Source organism: Microplitis demolitor, chromosome 7 (genome assembly GCF_026212275.2).
Source record: "Microplitis demolitor isolate Queensland-Clemson2020A chromosome 7, iyMicDemo2.1a, whole genome shotgun sequence".
In the NCBI taxonomy this organism is placed as follows: Eukaryota; Metazoa; Arthropoda; class Insecta; order Hymenoptera; family Braconidae; genus Microplitis; species Microplitis demolitor.
In genome coordinates this window covers 5,642,430-5,663,904 of record NC_068551.1, presented here as the reverse complement: position 1 = coordinate 5,663,904, position 21,475 = coordinate 5,642,430, and the positions used below count along the sequence as shown (strand labels likewise).

The window sequence follows — 21,475 nt, the reverse complement described above, 5'->3', positions numbered from 1 at the left end:
AGATTCGGTCGAACCTCCTTGATGGAAATGTTAAAATTCAAAAGTCTCTCGAACATTCTGTTATAATTATTAAAATTTGAAGCTTTTTTATGCAATAGCACTACTAAAGAATGTTTTTCACTCATAATTTTAATTATAAAATAAATATAGTTACGAGGTTTACCCAGAAAGGGAATGATGTCTATATATTAATTGATTCAAATTGCTTGCCTTAAATTAGAAAATGAAAAAATTAAAAAAAATTGTAAATAATCAAAATTATAATTATTTAATTAATATTAATAATATATGTTAATTTTATTAGAACATTAATTTGAAGATGCTGATGCATGAAATCAGTGAAATATTACTAATAAAAAAATTTTTGAATAGGATTAGATGCCCCAATATTAATTACACAATAAAATTATCGATTAAAATAATTTATATATCCTAACAAATATATATATAAATTTTTTATTTAAATCTCTTATTAAAAATATATAAATTATTATTATAAAATAACTTACGTCAAATCACTGACAACTCGTACGAGTAATGAAAAAGCCTCACGTGCTGCTCGTTGTTTAATAATATCACCGGAACACGAAAATCTCTGATGTCGTTTATGTAATTTTTGAATAAGTTCTAATGGTGACATAAATGTTCTGTATGTCGTTAAAAATGCTTCCTGATACAGGAAATCTGTAAATTAAAATTTTTAAACAATTATTATTATTTATAATTTATGAAATTAAAATTAATTTTTTTAATTTTAAATAAAAAAATAAACAAACCTGATTCTTTTTCATCTATTGCAGCATAAAATAATAAATATAAATTATTTCAGTATGTAATAATAATTTAATTTTGATTAATATTAATTTTTATGATACCCAAACAGTTTTTGTGTTAAAAATTAAACGAGAAGTGATTTGTTTAATTTATTTATGAATTAAATCATAATTATTGCTTCCATTAAAGTGTATATCTTTGATTGATTAACTGTTGGAACCATCATATATAATATTTTGTTTGAATATAATAATTTTATTTTTTAGAACAAGTGAATTAGTACTGTTATAAATTATATTGCAGTACTGGTAGTATTAAAGTGTTGCTACAATTCATTATTATTATTAATTGTGCTTGTTATTATATTTATTATTCGAATGATTTTGGAGTGGAAATAAATCAACGCGAGATTCGCTGACACGAGCACTGGTGGTTCAATGGTAGAATGCTCGCCTGCCACGCGGGCGATCCGGGTTCGATTCCCGGCTAGTGCAAATTCATTTCTTTTTTTTTTTTTATTTTCGACAAAAAATTTTAACAAACTTTTAATACATAAATAGTTAATAATAAATAACATTAATAGTTATGGAAAAAAAAAAAAAAAAAAAAATAGAAAAATTGTACATAGAAAAAATTATTATTTCTATATTATATAATATCTATTCACATATAATTGATAATAATTTTTTTTCCCCTCCGGGCGAAAAGCGTCAACTTTTTCCCCGCTGTGCGAAACGAAGTTGACGCTTTCCGCCTCCGTCGAGGAGAAAAATAGTATTGACACCTTGGGCAGTAAACAAGAAAGCCTCAGATCACATGTTTGTTGACCTCAGCTTCGCCTCGGCCAACAATTACATGAGATCTGAGACATTTCTTACTTTCCTGCCCTAGGTGTAAAATATACTATTAATATGTTGTTGTAATAATTATAATTACAGAACTCAGTCACTACTCATGTAACAAAAGAGTTCTAGTCGACTTTCGAAATTTTAGATAATTTCAAACCTTTATGGAATTTTTGTAAAGCCGCGATATTAAACACCATACAGAAATAAATAAATTATATGGCGTAGAATTAAACATCAAAAAAAATTTTACTATACTTCCAGAAAATATCTAATAAAATAATAAATATAAATTATTTCAGTATGTTATAATAATTTAATTTTGATTAATATTTACACTTATGATGCACAAACAGTTTTTGTGTTAAAAATTAAATCAGTTTAATTTTTAACACAAAAACTTTAAATTTGTTTAATTTATTTATTTATGAATTAAATCATAATTATTGCTTCCATTAAAGTGTATATCTTTAATTGATTAACTGTTGGAATCATCATATATAATATTTTGTTTGAATATGATAATTTTATTTTTTAGAACAAGTGAATTAGTACTGCTATAAATTATATTGCAGCACTGGTAGTATTAAAGTGTTGCTACGATTCACTATTATTATTAATTGCGCTTGTTATTATAACTATTATTCGAATGATTTTGGAGTGAAAAAAATAAATCAACATGATTACCGTTGTCACGAGCACTGGTGGTTCAATGGTAGAATACTCGTCTGCCACGCGGGCGATCCGGGTTCGATTCCCGGCGGATTCCCGCTAGAGGGCACAAACGTGATAACACGCAGTAAAAAGCGGTCTATCAAAATTAATAAAAAAGTGATTATAAAAGTGCATAAAATAAATAAAGTTACCTCCAAAAAGGGTCGTACACCTAATTAGAATTATTGTGAAACAACAAAAAGTGTTAAACCTAAAAATAGTGAACGAAAAAAGAAGAAAAAGTGTGTCGGTCAAGATGGCCGACACCTCACCTACGAAAAATGCCAAGCGAAAAGGCAATGACGCAAGCCCCACAATCTCTGTGAGTAAAATCCCAAAGCAATAAAGCCAAAGGCCCAGAATAATAACAACAGAAATACTAGACAGTGAGATCAAAAAAATCCTCAGCAGTAATAAAGAAGGCATAAAGATACATCCAAATGTGAAAGTAGCAAGACCCTTCAAGAAAACAATTACCCAAGTGGACAAAGAAGCAGAAGCAGGAGCTTCGAACGATGGAAAGTGGGAAACGCCCAAGAAACGAAATACAATAAAACCCACTAAAGATAGCCAAAGAGACATACACCTAGTGACATCTAACGAGAACGTTTACGAACATTTAAATGATGACGATAAAGGACAGATGGAAACAGAAAATGATGACAGCGCTACCTCAACCAAAACAGCAGCAATCAGACCCCCACCAATCATAATAACAGGAATCGGAGTCAAAGACACAATAACGATGCTGACACAAAACGGAGTCACAAAAACTGAATTCAGACTAAAACAGGTATACGTAAATAGTAATATAACACTTTCTACCATAAATATAACAACATATCAAAAAATCATAAAAATACTTGAAGATAAAAAGTTGCAATATTATACGTACACTCCGAAAAACTTAAAACCTAAAACGATAGTACTCGAAGGTGTCAAAGGAGAGTTCACACCAGAAGAAATTTAACAAGAACAGGATAAATTAAAACCAGAAAACGTAAGAATTATCAAAGTTGAAAAAATAACGTTCAATAAAAACAACCCAAAAAGTACTCACCACATAGTACAAATAACAAACGACAGCCCCCTATCTGAGCTAACAAAAATTAAAACAGTATTATACCAAAAAGTAAGATGGGAATATTTAAAAAAGAATATAATATTTCAATGCAGAAATTGCCAAAAACTAGGCCATTCTAAAGCGAACTGTCATTTGAAATCGAAATGTGTGAAGTGTAGTGAAACGCATGAAAGCGGTCAGTGCAAGATCAAGGAAAATGACGACAAAGCAGCACTAGTATGTGCAAACTGCGGACAAAGAGGCCACCCCGCGAGTTATAAAGGCTGTGAATATTATAGAACCGCAATCAGAATAATTAAAGACAGAAAAAACCAGAAGAAAATAGAATTACAAAATAGATTAAATAAAATAAATAACTATACGTGAACCCTGGTATATCATATGCTTCTACACTCACGCAAAACCAGAATCAACAACAATATCGTAACAACTTTTCTCCACAAAGTGAACATAACCAACAAACAGACATAAATAGACAAACACAGCAACAAACACAAAACCATGAAACAGCAACCTCAACACCGAGCTGGGTTGCAGATCTCAAACATGAATTTAACAAATTAAATGAAAGAATAGCTGGGCTAGAACGGCAAATAGAGATGAACGACGTAAGAATAGAATCATAAAACTATCTTTACGAACTAAATAAAATAGAAATAAAATGGAAATAAACAACCAAACACGGAATAAAAAAATACCAAATACAGAGGTCAACACTGACACGAACATAACACACAAATACATAAAAATAGCAGCAATAAACGCTAACTCCATAATAAAACAACAGAGACGATACGACCTCAAGAAATTCGTAGAAGACAATAGCTTAGATATTACACTCATATCAGAAACGAAATTAAGCCAAAGACACAAACTCATAATCGACGGACATAAAATAATCAGAACGGATAGACCAGGACCCAACAGAGGTGGTGGAACGGCAATAGTTATAAAACAGCAAATAGAACACACAATATTAACTACGCCGAATTCCAGCAGTAACAAAATAATAGAATACACACTCATAAAAATAAAATTAAATAACAACAAATCTCTAATAATAGGAAGCTTATACGCGACCTCCAAAACGGATAATAAAATAGTATTTACAGAAGAAATTAACTCATTATTCTCAAAACTGAACCTAAGCAACACCAACAACCATTACATAATAGCAGGAGACTTCAACGCTCGACATACGGATCTAGGGGACAAAACGACCAAAGCAAGAGGCAGATGGCTCATCAATTGGGAAAACAATAACACAGTAATATACACAACAAAAATTTACGCACCATGGGAACCAACATTTACAACAACACAATCAGTATTGGACATAGGAATAATAGATTCAAGACTCAAACTTAGAAACCTCATAAATAATAAACTAAGCACGCTGCCATACGACAGCGACCGGAAGGCCATACTGATAGAAATTGACCTAGAAGACACTGCATGGACAGCCAGACAGGACAACAACATAAACACCTGCCTATACAAAAAAACGAATTGGAAGAAATTTACCAAACACCTAAATGACAACTATAAAATAGATATACCAAACGACCGGAATCTAAGCACAGCGGAAATAGATAACTACATAGAAAAAATTGACGATCACATCAGAGACGCAATAGAGAAAATAGTACCAACAGCCACATCCAAAAGCAATAACAACTATTATGTCACAAACAAAACAGAAAAACTGCACAAAGAAAAATCCTTTCTACTCACTAAACTGCACCAAACACAAAAAAACGATCCGAGCAACAATAGACTAGTTAAACACATAAAGAACCTAATCGAAGACATGAGAAATAAAATACAATCAGAAATTAAAAAAAATATGGAGCAACATTGGGAAAAAATACACAAAAAAAAATAGACCACCGAGACTACAAAAAATTCTTTCCAATAATAAATAAAGTATTCAGGCCACATGAAAAAAAAGAGATGCCAAATATTAACATAAAGGACACAGATGGACAATTCATAGATAGATGCGGAATAAAGAAAGAAAAATTAAATAAACAAGAAGACAATTATATTATTGAAGAAGAAAAGGACAAACTAAATATAATTGGAGCATATGACGAGACAATAAACTCACCAAGACCACTAAACGACAACACAAACATAAAAAAAACAGTAGAAAGAATAATCACAGAATTTAGAAACAAACTTGATGCAAACACAGATCAAAACAAGACCGTAACGAAATTTACACAAGATAACAGAGCCTATGCTCCCACAACAGACACGGAAGACTACTTTTGCTCAAGAATTAAAACAGAGAACATCCTGAAAAAGCTACCCAATAAAACATCAGCCGGCATAGACAACAGACCAACAATAGTACTCAAACACCTACCAGAAAGCATAATAATAGACTACACCACCATATTCAACAACTCATTAAACAGACAATATTTTCCAGAAGCCTGGAAGATATCTAAAATAATACCAATCCACAAAAAAGGGAAAGTAGATACGAATCCAGCCAGCTACAGACCAATCAGCCTCGCTCCGAATATTAGCAAAGTGTACGAAGCTATCATCAGTGATGCAATAAAAGTACACAATGATAAAATAAAGAAAATTCCGGACAACTAGTTCGGCTTCAGGAACTACCATTCTACAGTCCACGCAATAAATAAGCTCCTATCGGACGTAAACATACATCTGGCTTGCAACGAAATAGTCGGAGCGACGCTGATTGACCTGGAAAAGGCATTTGACTCGGTGTGGCTCGATGGACTCATCTATATATTAATTAAGGACGACTACTCAGAACATCTAATAGGTCTAATATATAGGATGATACACAAACGATACTTCCATATATGGAACGGAAACCAAACATCCTCAATCAGGTTTGAAATAAAAGAAGGACTTCAGCAGGGAACTGTCAATTCACCAACTCTATTTAACATATTCACAAGTCACATATTAAACGTATTTAACCTAAATCAAAACAATAGCACAAATTCAATAGCATACGCAGATGACCTAATAATTTACGTTGCCGCAAACTATCCAGAAACAGTCAAGCAAACATTAGAATCACTGGTAAATAGAATAAACAACTTTTATGCAAGATGGAACCTTCGGGTCAGCCCGGGCAAATGTGAAACGATATTCTTCAGAAAACCGGCCCGATTCGTCACAAAAACAAAGAGAATAAACAATGAAAAGCTTCAAATACAAACTTTCCACCCAAGTACCAGAGAAAAAATAAAAATCCCAACAAAAGATACGGTAAAATATCTCGGAATGGAAATAGACCACCTAACTGAATACTCCAAGCATCTGGATACGTAGCTAGCAAAAGCACGCAACACAAGTAGAGAACTGGGGAGACTAATGGATAATAAACATATAAGCCCACGAGCAAAGATCATCTGCTACCAGCTCTTAATGACACCTTTGCTTACATATGCGGCACCAGTATGCTGGAACATTGGATCGGCGCACATGGAAAAACTTCGGTTATTTGAAAGATCCTGCTTGAGAACAGCATTAAATTTGCACAGAAGACCAAACACAGAATATAAAGAGAGATACAGTAATAAAGACGTATACAACACAGCCAATATACAGAGAATTGACAATCACAGAATCAAGTTAACAAGAGACTATTATAGTAAATTCGACATAACGAACAACGACTTAATAAAAAAAAATGAAACAAGTAAACGGAGACCTAAAAATAAACGCACAAAAGGGACTAATTCAGCCACAAGCATTTACCGCAATAGATAGATTAGGACTAATTCAGAACAGTACAAATATACCAACCTTTTATCATAAAAGTAGGCACAAAAGTAATAAAACAATTGATATAAAGAACTTTAATAACAATATAAACAAATACTCCACGGCTATATCACATAGAGATGAAATAGACTTCCACAGACTGGACACGGATAAGTACTGGTGGATATACAAAGATCACGAGGATATTAAGGAGTTGAGAAGAAGACAAAAAACAATGATCAGCAAATAAATAAATTAATACCATATTAATATACAAAAATAAAAATAAAGACAACATATTATAACAGATGTTATAATAAATCTGTATATATGTAAATATGTATAAATTATATTAGTTATAAGTCTAGTTTGTAAGGAAATTTAAAAATAATATAAGCTAGGGTTTTTTTTAATATTCAATTTTCACAATACAGCTAAACAAAAAGATTAAATAGAATGACAAAAAACAATTCTATAAATAAAGCAAATGTAAAGAAAATATTCAACAAAAATTTAAACACTAAACGATACAGGATTCGAGTGCCGCAAACAACGGCCTGTAATAACCTTAATATAAATGTATGCAAGAATTGGTTTGATTATTTAGTTTATTTTACCTAAAAACAATGTATGACAAAAATGAATAAATAAATAAACTTTAAACAAAAAAAAAAAAAAAAAAGGTTCGATTCACGGCTAGTGCAAATCCATTTCTTTTTTTTTTTTACTTTCGACAAAAAATTTTAACAAACTTTGAATATATAAATAGTTAATAATAAATAACATTGATAGTTATGAAAAAAAAAAAAAAAAAAAAAAAAAAAAAAAAAAAAAAAAAATAGAAAAATTGTACATAGAAAAAATTATTATTTCCATATTATATAATATCTATTCTCATATAATTGATAATAATTTTTAATATGTTGTAATAATTATAATTACAGAACTCAGTCACTACTCATGTAACAAAAGAGTTCTAGTCGACTTTCGAAATTTTAGATAATTTCAAACCTTTATGGAATTTTTGTAAAGCCGCGATATTAAACACCGTACAGAAATAAATAAATTATATGGCATAGAATTAAACAGCAAAAAAAATTTTACTACACTTCCAGAAAATATCTAATAAAATAATAAATATAAATTATTTCAGTATGTAATAATAATTTAATTTTGATTAATATTTACACTTATGATGCACAAACAGTTTTTGTGTTAAAAATTAAATGAGTTTAATTTTTAACACAAAAACTTTAAATTTGTTTAATTTATTTATGAATTAAATCATAATTATTGCTTCCATTAAAGTGTATATCTTTAATTGATTAACTGTTGGAATCATCATATATAATATTTTGTTTGAATATGATAATTTTATTTTTTAGAACAAGTGAATTAGTAATGCTATAAATTATATTGCAGTACTGGTAGTATTAAAGTGTTGCTACAATTCATTATTATTATTAATTGTGCTTGTTATTATATTTATTATTCGAATGATTTTGAAGTGGAAATAAATCAACGCGGTATTCGCTGTCACGAGCACTGGTGGTTCAATGGTAGAATGCTCGCCTGCCACGCGGGCGATCCGGGTTCGATTCCCGGCTGGTGCAAGTCCATTTCTTTTTTTTTTTTTGTTTTCGACAAAAAATTTTAACAAACTTTTAATACATAAATAGTTAATAATAAATAACATTAATAGTTATGGAAAAAAAAAAAAAAAAAAAAAATAGAAAAATTGTACATAGAAAAAATTATTATTTCTATATTATATAATATCTATTCACATATAATTGATAATAATTTTTTTTCCCCTCCGGGCGAAAAGCGTCAACTTTTTCCCCGCTGTGCGAAACGAAGTTGACGCTTTCCGCCTCCGTCGAGGAGAAAAATAGTATTGACACCTTGGGCAGTAAACAAGAAAGCCTCAGATCACATGTTTGTTGACCTCAGCTTCGCCTCGGCCAACAATTACATGAGATCTGAGACATTTCTTACTTTCCTGCCCTAGGTGTAAAATATACTATTAATATGTTGTTGTAATAATTATAATTACAGAACTCAGTCATTACTCATGTAACAAGAGAGTTCTAGTCGACTTTCGAAATTTCAGATAATTTCAAACCTTTATGGAATTTTTGTAAAGCCACGATATTAAACACCATACAGAAATAAATAAATTATATGGCATAGAATTAGACAGCAAAAAAAAATTTACTACACTTTCAGAAAATATCTAATCGGTATGAAAGTTCGACTCTTCATGCAATGCATTAGAGTGTGCTTTACGATGGAAAAATTCTATTTGCCTCTTTTTTGCTACTGCTTTTACTGTTCTACTCTTGTTAGTCCACGGAGCTTAACCAAGTTACTTATTATCGGATAGAGAATTTAATAAGAATCAATTCTATGCCTTATAAAGATCAATTCGATGTATAAAATAACTAAAAAAACATTAAAATGTATAAAAAAATTTTCCCGTCAAGCAGTAGAAAAAGTGTCCGTAACCCATAAACACAAAAACTCGAGAAAAAAGCCATTATTTGGACCACTTTTTTTTTTTTAATTATTTTAAGGCCAAAGAAGAAGTGTGTCGTAAATGGTCATCAAATTCGGGGCCGTTTGATTATAATTAATAAAAAGAACTTATCTAATTTTGTATATCTATATATATTTTTCACATATACTTTCGTCACGCCAGTCGCACCTGCGCGAAAAAACACATCTGATTATTTTTCGGAGCGAAATTTAAATTTCTAGTGTAACAGAAAGAAAAAAAATTGTCCTTGAAACTTTTATTGTACATTTTTCTTTTTTTTTTGCATGACTCTTTTTTAACTTCCCGCTAAGAAAATTGCAAATTTCTAAAAATTCGGGAAGTTATTGATTTCACCCCGATTTGTGAAAATCGAAATTCCAACAGATGTCGACGTTTTGAGGTTCTAGAAAGATATTCTGACTAAATTCCAGATGATATCCGAGTGTATGTACGTACGTACGTATGTAAATATTCTGTAACTTTTGAACGGATAAACCGATTTTGATCTTCGAAGTGTCATTTGATGCGGCTTATTATTTACTATAAACACTGAAAATTTGAGCTTAATTTCGTTCGGAGATATTTCAAAAATAAAATTTTTTCAAAAATGTTTTTTTTGAATAACTTTTAATTCGCTAAATAGATTGATTCCAAAATCTAATCAGCTCTAAAACTTTGTAAGCCGCATCAAATGCCACCTCAACCATCAAAATCGGTTCATTCATTCAAGAGAAACCGTTAACGAAAGAATTGAAAAAAAAAAAAATTTTTTTTAGTATTTTGGAAATTTCTCAAAAACGACTCGATAAATCAATTTTAAAATCTGATCAGTTGTAGAACTTAATAAAGCGCGTCGATTGCTACCTGAAACGTCTTAATCGGTTTATTTGTTCGAGAGGTATCGTTGTAGAAAAAATGGTAAAAAACGTTATTTTTCGAAAACAAAGGCATACAAAAGTATTTTCGAGCTCGAAAATGTATCCACAACAATTTTTCGAGCTCAAGGAGCTCAATATGGGCGGGAAGTTTTAAAGCTGGCCCACTGGGTCAACCGACAGGTCGATTTTTTTTTTGTTTTTATATATATTTTCCACAATCAAATGAGCATTAAGGGTCGTGTATTTTTGGATTTACTAATTTTTTTCGTGTAATGCCGCTTGGCGGCAATAAATGAATAAAAATAAAAATAAAAATAAAACTCACCATGTTTATTAGCTTTAGTGGCATGAATTAATAGAGCATCCGGGTGACCGCCTCTAATATCCGGGCCGTCTTCTTCAGGTTTTTTAAAGACTAGATATTTATTAATGTCTAATTCCTCAAGAATCCCGTCATCCTGATCAATATCCCTCAGTTCTAATGTATTTTCATCAACGGAAATTGAGGAAAGCGCATTACTTGCCGGTCTTGATGATGATCGCGAGTCCAATGTCAAATTATTGTTATTATTATTATTGTTGTTGTTATTATTGTTATTATTGATAATGTTATTATGATTGCTATTATTATTGTTGCTATTTATGTTATTATTATTCAAGGCAAGTAACGGAGATACATTATCCTTCTTGCCAGCTATCATGACTTGTTCCTCTTTTATTTCTTTAACGGGAGTAGACGTTATAACTGAATCTGGTGTACGTATACCGTGAATACTAACAGACGCGGGCTTTGGTGATATCGGCGGGGGCGTCATGTTCGATCTAATGGATCGGGACCTTTTTGGCGGTAATGCTGGTGGTAGACTAGAATTTGCCATTTCTTTCATCGTTGGACTCATACTGATTGATATGCTAAACAATTAAATATATAATTATCATATATTTACTTTTTAATTATAAATATATTTTCTATATGCACATATTTTTTTTTTATTTTTGTTATCGATTCGTTGAAAAAATATCGAAAAATTGTTAGTTGTCTGCTAACTTTAAGATCATTACGAAAATTTCCTGTTAGATATGAAATGAAAAATTTATCATCAATAAATTTTTTTTAATTTTTTTCATTGATTAAAAATTATTTGAAAAAATTAAAGCCGAAATTTCATTGTTTTTAATTAATTATCGACTTTAAAAATTGAAAATAAAAATAAAATTCTGATTAAATGAATTTTGTATGACTAAAAATAGGCAGTGAAGTGCGTGATTATTATACATAAAACTAAGTGATTATAGTTAATTATATATAATTTAAAAAGAGTAAATATTTACCTTGTTCCGTCGTGTAAATTAGTTAAAGTGTGAACCATTGAAGAACAAGATTGAGTTGTGGTAAGAGACATTTCGTGCTGTTGCCACTCAGCTTGCATTGAATTATAAGCAGCAACGGAATGTCGCGTGCCGAGCCCGGATATAAAATCGTTCGTACTGTGCGAACAGTTTCCAAACATTTCCATGTATGCCATTACTGTAATTGTTAAAGTTTTTAAATTTAAATTTTATATTATCACACTTTCATTTCGTTTAAAAATATCAAGCAGCGATTTGTGTGGGGATTTAATGCAACAAGTGTATGATATTATATAATAGATATAATTTCTTTTGTTTGCGGGGTAAACACTTTGTTACTAAAAATTAAGTAATAAATCAACTATCAGTGAACTAAAATTTTCTTTTAATAAATTAAGGGGGAGAGTGGTCCGAGATACAAAAAAAAAAGAGGATATTTTTGTGATTTTTTTTTTCAGAGTAACGTCTTTATTAAAATTCTTAAAATTTGTGACACTATTAAGCATCATTTCAAGAATATTTTGATAAATTTTCATAGAAAAATATTGAAAAATAAGCCAGTAGTAGTGAGGATAGACGAGTCACTTAGAAACAAAGTCTCATGACAGCAAAAATGAATATTTTGTTTATTCCTTCGTTCAAATCCAAGACAAACTTATGTACTAGAGAAATCTTTTTGGTTTTTTGATTTCAGATGAGGCATTCATGAGTTATCCTGCCTACGGCATGGAGACTTTTTTTTTAAGTGACTCGTCTCTCCCCACTACCACTGGCTTACTTTTCAATATTTTTCTATGAAAATTTAGCAGAATATTCTTGAAATGATGCTTAATTATGCCACAAATTTTAAGAATTTTAATAAAGAATGTACTCTGAAAAAAAAAAATCACAAAAATATCCTCTTTTTTTTTGTATCTCGGACCACTCTCCCTCTTGATATTTCGCAAATTCTAAAACAATTATTTTTTTTTTTAATTTTCTCTGCAAATATTTTCTATTTAAATTATTAACATATACTTCCATATAAAATAATTTTAAAAAAATATAATTTTCAATTTAATTAATAATTTAAACTTATTAACAACAATTTTTCTCAAAACTTGTAAATTAAAAAAAAATTTTCTTTAATTTATAAAAATTTTATATGAAAATATATGCGTTGATTAAAAAAATTTATTGTTACAATGTAAGTTCATACTGCAAAGCTAAAAAAAACTGAATTAATAGTAAAATAAATAGTAATAAAAATTAAAGCTCAAATCTCAAACGCTATCTCTATATTTAATGGCACAGCGGAAAGGTTTTGACAAGGAATAGATAATTAAAATTTAAAATGATAAATATGATCATGCGACAATGTAAAGTAATTATAATAAGCCGTTGTGTAAGTCGCTCGCATGACTGCGTGACTGACGTCAACAAAAACAGGGTATTTGATAATAGATAAATTATTATATTTATTTTTAAATTATTATTAATTTGTTATGTTTTATTATTGTTTGTATTTATTTATATGAAAACTTAGCGTGAGGATGGTTTTGCTGAAGGGTGAGAGATATATAACGTGGGCGTGATCCCACTTACCGGAATATGCCACTGATTGGAACACTGGGGGATACAAAATATATACGTCAGTTTATAAAACCTAACATATTTATATTTATGCAATATTCTAATTTAAAATATTTTTGAAATGGCAAATCGTTAATTTCATTTACACTAGAAAACTTTTTCAACTAAAGAATTTAACGATAAAAAAAATAATAAAGTTATAAATTATAAATATTTAAATCGTAATAGAGATATCTGACGTTAGATATTTACTGAAGAATTAAATTGCTAAATAATATTTACAAAAGTCAAGTTAAAATGAAGATTTAGAATTTTTCCTACCGTCAAATATTTCTAATAAATAATTAAAAAAAAAAAAACTGAGCTGCTGATGTAGATGTCTGCTCGATTATATTCAACGATCGACTAGTTGGCAAACATATTTTTTTTGTTATCGAGAACGAGTATTCAAATCATCTGCAGCGTCAGCTGGTCATAGTTTTCTAGCTTGTTTTTTTTATTATCATTTTTTTTTTTTTTTTTTTTTTTCAAGTTCGAGCGAATAATTGGCAGCAGTTGAGTAACGATATTAAAATGAGCATTTAATATCAACATATCCTTATTCAAACACTACCAGCACTCGGTTATCAATAAAATAATTAAACTTACTGTGACGTTTCTTGAGAGGCAAAGGCGGTGGTTTACTTGCGTCTGGGCTGTCACTTGAGCTCGTGTGTAGACTGCAGGTTGATAAGTGTTCATTTTCTGGTACATTGTCGTACTGTGATGGCAAACGTTCTTTACGTTTCTTTGATCGTTTCTCCGGTAATGCTGGTGGTATTCCATTTGAATCCAACGCTTCTATTTCCTAAAAACAAATTAATAGTAAATTTATTTTTTTGTTTTAAAATAAAACCGGTGGTTAAAGTAAAAATATTTTATTTAAATAATAATAAAATAAAAAAAAAAATTACTACACCCACATTTACCAATTTTTCCAGCAATGCCGTGTCAGTATCGGCACTTAAACTGGTTGTAGTGATAGTATTTTTTGTAGAACTATGGGACGTTGTTTTGTGCGTCACGATCGAGTTCTCGGTGTCTGTGGAAATTTTTTGCTGGGTAAATGACGTCTGCTGTTGGTGCTGAGACATAGACGAGTTATAAGACTGTGAATTGTAACTGACACTACTTTGTTGAGAGGATCTTTTTGATGTCAAACTTGAGCTCGTGGTGTAACTTTGGGATGAACTACGTTGTGAGTGCATTGACACAAATCCCGATTCTTGGGTTTGTGTAGACAATCTTTCTATTTTTCCTTCAATACCTACACATCAATTACAAACGTGTCGTTAAAAATATTTTTACTTGAGTGTTTAAATGGAAAGTTTATTTTTTAAAATAAAAATTTTTTTTTATGTTAATCCGTCGACTTTTAAACGGCAGGTTAAATTTAAATATTTTTATTTTTAAATATTTTATAATTGGTTTAGAAAATAATCATTTTTATTAGTCGAATTTAATTTGAATTTTAAATTTTTACCGCTGTATTTTTTAGTTTTTAAATTTTCTTTTTTTGTATTAATTAAAATTTTTTACGAGCTTTAAAAATTAATAATTAATTTTTAGAGTATTCTTAGAAAATTAGAAAAAATTAGAAAAAAGATTAAAAGATTAAAAGATTAGAAAAAAAAAATTATAAAATTGCGGATTATTCTAATATACATTTTTGTATATAAACATATGAGAATATTATATCTTGCAGTAACAATTTTTTTAATGCTTCCATGTTATGTTCATAATTAGAATTTTAAAAGGTCGCTCTGGATTTCATAACATTTGCTATTAAAATAGTAACAGAAATAAATATTTTTACGTGAAATTTTGAAACTACACGAAAAAGTTCTAAGATAATTTTATGAAGAATTGAATGGCCTACAAAAAACGTCTGACGGAACAAATCAATAAAATTGACTTTAAAAATAAAATTATAAAAAAATGATTTAAAAGTTAAAAACTGTATACTTTACAAAATTATGTAACATATGTATTAGGGTGGTTGTTAAAAATTAAATTTTCTCAGATGCCCCATCAAAAGCTTCTTTTTAGTGAAAAAATACATGAGGAATTTAGTTTTTTCTTTGTAAGTAAAAAGAACACATGCCGAAGGACGATCAAAGTTCATTTTTCGATACAATCGCGGTTTTTTTGAAATATCTCATGAAATATCCAGATTAAAGAAAAAAGTCATAGGAACAATTTTGTAGGAAATTAAATTCTTGACATAAAAGGTCATGTTCATTTTTTTTATAAAATGTGTATTTATGAAGATATTTTTAAAAAAACGTTTTTTTGATCTTATGAATTGAGCGTTTTAAAGATTACAAATTTTGAAAATAAAATTTTTCTAAGTATACAGAAACTATAACAAGCATTAATGATTGATATGTTACGAGTTACAAAGTTGTCTATATTTAAGAAAAAATGTTATGTTTAACATTCGTAATCCTTAAAATGCTCGATTGATAAGATTTAAAAAAGTTTTTTCAAAATATCTTCGTAAATACACTTTTTATAAAAAATATGAACATGACCTTTTTTGTCAAGAATTTAATTTCCTACAAAATTGTTCCTATAATTTTTTCCTTTAATCTGCATATTTCATAAGGTATTTTAAAAAAACCGCGATTGTATCGGAAAATGAACTTCGATCGTCCTTCGGCACGTGTGTTTTTTCACTTAAAAAGAAAAAACCAAATTTCCCACGTATTTTTTCACTAAAGAGAAGCTTTCTATAAGGCGTCTGAGAAAATGTTATTTTTAACGACCACCCTAATATGTATTATAAATGTCAAAAAAGTATTTATAAATGTGGTAACAATCACAATGTATGAAATGAAAATATTTTCTTTTTCTTATTAAAAATTTGGTCATTGTATAAATGTTTTGTAATTGAGTATTCCAATTTATTTCGAAATGAAGCGAAATATGGATCTTGATAAACTGGTTTAATAGCCGCAGGCACATTTGAATCGGTCAATTTGGTCGAGATAAATTTCATCGCGTTTTCCCTGCAGGCTTAAGTTAGCTACCGAAACTTTGATTGCCCGTTGTTTGACAACAGCCGAATCAATCATTACTACATTAAAAATCAATATACATACTTGCCTCAGGAAAAAGTCAATCAAATTACCCTTCAATTTTTTAAAAATTATATAAATTACCGCTCATATTTTTAAAACTTTAAATTGAGCTTTGATATTTTTAAAAATCGGTCACATCTTTATGAATAATTAATTATAAAACTAAAAATATAAATGCACTGCAGTTCTAAAAACCCATTTCTATTAAAGTTTGCGTAAAAGTATAAATTTAAAGTTCATTTAAATTTGTTTTTAAACCGATTTTAAAAGTTTTGTTTTTATATTTTTCAGTGTTATTTTTGTATGGCATAACGTCGCGAGTTTGACATAATTTATTAGTGCACGCAAACCGAATGCAGTGGCACAGTAACAGATCTAGTACTAAAATATTTTAAAATAAATTAAACGAAATAGACACCGTGACTAGTAAACTACATAAATATATACCTATACACAAATATATGTAACTAATAAACTTACCAGTTGTGAATGGGTTGAGTATATCTTGTGGTGTTTGCTGACCCAACAGCATTGTACTCGGTATACTTGTTTCAGAACCAACCCATCCAGTACAATTATTTGTTCCATTTAATTGTAGACCTTAACATAAACAATAACTTCATTCATATAATTAAATACAAATATAGATAATCAGTCATACTCATACTTATTAATTACAATCCAAACAAATATATAAATTTCAAAAATTAAAAAAAATACCTAAACATATATCTCGCAACTCCATGAAAATTTTGTCACACATTTCACGATTGCGTAGCAGCGAATTATTTTTCTCCATTTTATTACAAATTTAAAAATTAAAATTTGAGATACAAATAAGTGTTTATAATTTTACTGGTAAAAGTAAATAAAAATGTAATTAAACTCTTGGCATTTAATGGATATTACGTATCGTGAATGAAATATATGGGAACTGATGATGTTTCACTTTCGACAGCTAAAGAGCCGAGAGTCGAAACCAGACTGGCTGGTAGAAATATATATGCTCTGTATACTGACTCCAAAGCAACAACTATAGTCCTACATCTGGTTGTGTGACAAGCTGTTTCTGATGCGAGTTCTGCTGACTAATCGCGAGGACTGTCACACGTTTTGTGTTGTATACATGTATGGAAACTAAACTAAGATATTCTATAGCGTAAACGTAAACCCATTGGACGTAACATATAGCATCTGAGTTGGATATTACTTAAACACCTACTGATTCTATGGAGTAACTGGTCTGTTCACATATATAAATATATAGATATATGTGTACATATATCATATACAAGTGTCTGAATGGAGAGTGTTACGAAGAACACCAGCTTACACCAACGCAAAAATACCGGCGAGTATTTATACAGACTCATAAGTATAAATATATAAAAGTCAAATTGAGGTTGAATTATTAATGACTCATATATATGAGTTTTCTTTTACTTTTATATAAACATTATAAAAGTGACCTTAAATTCGATTTTTTTATTTTAATTGGTAACCAATGTTTTTTGTAGTTTGAATTTTCAAATTTTTCGCGCCATTGTATTATTGCTGATAGCGCCGCAATTGAACTAATATGTAATTAAAGTATGAAAAAAAAAATTTTCAAGGGATTCCCGACATTTTAAGATGACGTCACGAAGACTGAGGATCGATTGTTAGCAAAGAAAATATTTGATAGAAGATTTCAATAAATAATTGTGGAGATAGTCGAGTATGTTAATGTTAATTGAGGTTAATGAGCTGATTAATTAATTAAAAAAAAAAATGATGTTAATTACCGTGAATAGTTGCCATTAAACTTAAATCCATGCTGTCGTTCAAAGACTCGTTATTAGGGCCCATAATAGCGCGAATTTCATCTTCGTCCCTCGAGTGATTTAACGCCGAGTCTAGACTTCCTGCGGACGCACTAAGAAGCGATGAAGAATCCTCAGGAGACCGGCTTCTTAATGAACACCGGTCGAGGCTTGATGCCAAGAAACCATCTGACTCGTCCAACAATTGTTGAGCTCGTGTTCTTCTTTTTGGTGGTAGAGGTGGTGGTGTTGAAGAACTATTCTCCTCTGACAGACTTATATTTGTCCTGATTCAAAAAGTTTATAACTTAAATATTTGACTAAAATATTTTTTACTTGTCTTCATTATAAATTTATTTTAAATTATATTTATTTATCTCTAAGCTTGAATTAATTTATTTGAAAACTTTTGTTTCAGATACTATTTATACCTGTCTGGAAGTGGTGGTTTTGGCGGTGGACTAGAATCCCTCAGGATTGACTCAGAGCTGTGGGAACTACGAACTAACGTACTTGAAGCTGCTGTTTGTTCGAGAATTTGTCTTTCTCGTGGTGTTAGTGGAATGTCAGGAAGTGAATTCCGTTGAGACGTTAATTCTGTACCGTAACCTGAAGTTCTAAAAAATAGAAAAGTAAACAGTAATTAGATACTTATATAAATTATTTCAAAAGGGGTTTGTACTTTTTTCTCTGTCACACTCAAGTCGATGAACGGTACTGTCCTTGTTGTTGCGTAATAAATAGAAACTTTGCTCATGTCTGTCTTTTAAGGGGGAACACTAGTGTGATCACCCGAAACAAAAATGATTTTTGGGAATTTTTTTAAAGAAAACCACGGCAGGAAATGTTTTAATGTTTGAAGGATATATTTTTGGATATATAGTGTATACTAGATCAAATTTTTGGACCAAAAAATTCAAAATTCAGCGAGTTATTCACAATCTTCCGCTAAAAAAAATAGTCCCCCCCTGCTGCAGTGATAGTGACCTTCATAGTCCATGAAATCAAAAAAACTAAAAAGTTTATCAAACTAGAAGGTACTTTCCATACTATGACCCTCGGGCAAAAAAAAGAAATTTAACAAAATAGCGGATTTTTTTAAAAAAATTTCAAATGTCGCGCGAAAATTTGATGGTTTTTGAACCATATGAAAATTTTTGAAAAATGAAAACGTAGATTGCTAGATTATAGAATAATACATCGAGCCTCGTTCTTAATTTTGCGTTTAAAGGTTTTGTTTGAGAGAAAAGTTTGGACAAAAATTACTATAGACCCTCCTTAATAAATAAATATTAATATATATATAATTTCTAACTTTTACAGTTAATATAACTTTAAACCTCACTTATAAATAGTAATATCAAAATTTAACTTTATTTGATCAATGACACTTTGATACAAAGTTAGATTTGTATACCCTTTAGTCCCAAAGGTAATGAATTGTTAAATTACAGAATAGCTTTCGAATACAAATGCTCGCTATTTAAGGTTTATACATTCGATACTATATTTATAAGGGGCTGCCCATAAAGTTACACTAATGTCTTCTTTATCCCCCTTGCTAATTCTAAATTAACCATAACTCTATAACTCTATAGCTTCTTACCCTCTTCCAAATGTGAATAGGTTATTACAGTCAGCCCTATTCTCCATTCAATTGAGTATTAATTATTTAGTACTTTACAGGTAGTATATCAAATTTTCGATAACTAACCCCTCTTCATCTTCGAAATTAAATATTTATATAAATATGAGGGACTTTCAATTGATTATAACTTTAGCATCAGAACATCATTGTCTGAATGAAAATTCAAAGAAACATAAAGACGATGCGAAACTAAACTTATAGGTTATAATATACAGAAAACAAGATTCATAAGTTGTATTAGGTAACTATGTTATATAAAATTTAAAAATAGTAGTTCATATATTGAGTACGATGGCGTACAAGACGCCAGTTATGACAATTGACAATTAAGCAGAAGGCGAAATTGTCAAAACAACGAGCGTCTGTACGAATTGTACTAGATATAAGCTAGAGGTACCGATTTTGACCACTTGAAAAATTAAAATAAAATAATTTGTAAAAGGCGCAATGACAAAATTAATTTTTAAAATGTGTACAAAGTTACTTTTATCACACTATTACAATAGAAATTTTATTTTAAACACTCATTAATTAAAATGAAGTATTAAGTGTTCAAAAATGGTTTTTCTACTCTATTAATTTTTGCAAAAAACACTTAAAAGTACGCCAATGAGTGCTTATAAGCGGCAGGTAATAAAGGGCACTTACAAATATAATTAAAAATCTTGTCACAAGATGACTCAATGAGTTAGTTAGACATTTTCTGCACGTTAGCTATGCATATGCAGCTAAAAAATGTTTTTTGTACAGCTGATGAACAATTTGAACAATTAGATATCTTTTTATCATTCATGCAATAAAAGTGGAATCTTAGCGCAAGCTGTTTTGTTTGCCAAATAGCTCGTGCCAACTTATCACACTTGTTATACAATATACTATTACTACTCGCTGTGTCATATCTAATATTTTTGGCAGCCAATTATAGACGCTTAAATGAGACTTAATGTTAAATGTTTATGAATTCAACATTTTACTAGTGCTCTGTAGTTCTTGAAAAATTTCATTTGATGTTTTTTTTATTATTATCTACTAATATGTGAAATTTCACTAAATTCTGAAGAGTAATTCTAAAACCAAGAGTATTGCACTAAAAAAATTCTAAATGGAAAATGAAAATCGAGGCTCGATATAATATTCTATAACCTAGGAAGCTACGTTTTTTATTTTTTATTTTTTACAATTTTTATTTGTTGAACAGAAAAACTCGGACAAAGTATTTCATTTACTGTGCAAGTGGAACAAGAATAATATTGTTCGTCTACTTGAGTGCAAAATAGAAAAAAGTTACAACTCTTTTTAAAAGGAGTGGACTCTTAGTTAGAAATTGCAGTGATTTTTTTTTTTAAACATTAATTATTTTTTTCAATTTCGCGGTGACTTTTTCTCGAAAC

The 21,475-nt window shown here is 29.7% G+C and overlaps 1 protein-coding gene and 2 non-coding genes across 8 annotated transcripts in view; 2 read left to right on the top strand and 1 right to left on the bottom strand.

Moving 5' to 3' along the window:
• The window catches only part of LOC103570110 (guanine nucleotide-releasing factor 2), a 107,745-nt gene that overhangs the window by 3,774 nt on the left and 82,496 nt on the right, over positions 1 to 21,475 (bottom strand). For 3 of the 6 annotated variants that reach the window (XM_053740414.1, XM_053740418.1, XM_053740419.1), the window contains exons 4-12: positions 18,868 to 19,053; positions 18,419 to 18,723; positions 17,115 to 17,234; positions 14,475 to 14,818; positions 14,161 to 14,359; positions 13,525 to 13,548; positions 11,923 to 12,118; positions 10,916 to 11,502; positions 510 to 684 (exon numbers count right to left, since the gene is read on the bottom strand). In XM_053740414.1, the coding sequence (XP_053596389.1) occupies positions 510 to 684; positions 10,916 to 11,502; positions 11,923 to 12,118; positions 13,525 to 13,548; positions 14,161 to 14,359; positions 14,475 to 14,818; positions 17,115 to 17,234; positions 18,419 to 18,723; positions 18,868 to 19,053 (2,136 nt within the window). The remainder of the gene's footprint in view (positions 1 to 509; positions 685 to 10,915; positions 11,503 to 11,922; positions 12,119 to 13,524; positions 13,549 to 14,160; positions 14,360 to 14,474; positions 14,819 to 17,114; positions 17,235 to 18,418; positions 18,724 to 18,867; positions 19,054 to 21,475) is intronic. The other 3 variants (XM_053740415.1, XM_053740417.1, XM_053740416.1) reach the window with 3 other exon arrangements.
• Positions 1,198 to 1,268, top strand: Trnag-gcc (transfer RNA glycine (anticodon GCC)). The gene has a single exon. It is a non-coding gene; the product is annotated as a tRNA-Gly (tRNA).
• Trnag-gcc (transfer RNA glycine (anticodon GCC)) lies at positions 8,716 to 8,786 on the top strand. The gene has a single exon. It is a non-coding gene; the product is annotated as a tRNA-Gly (tRNA).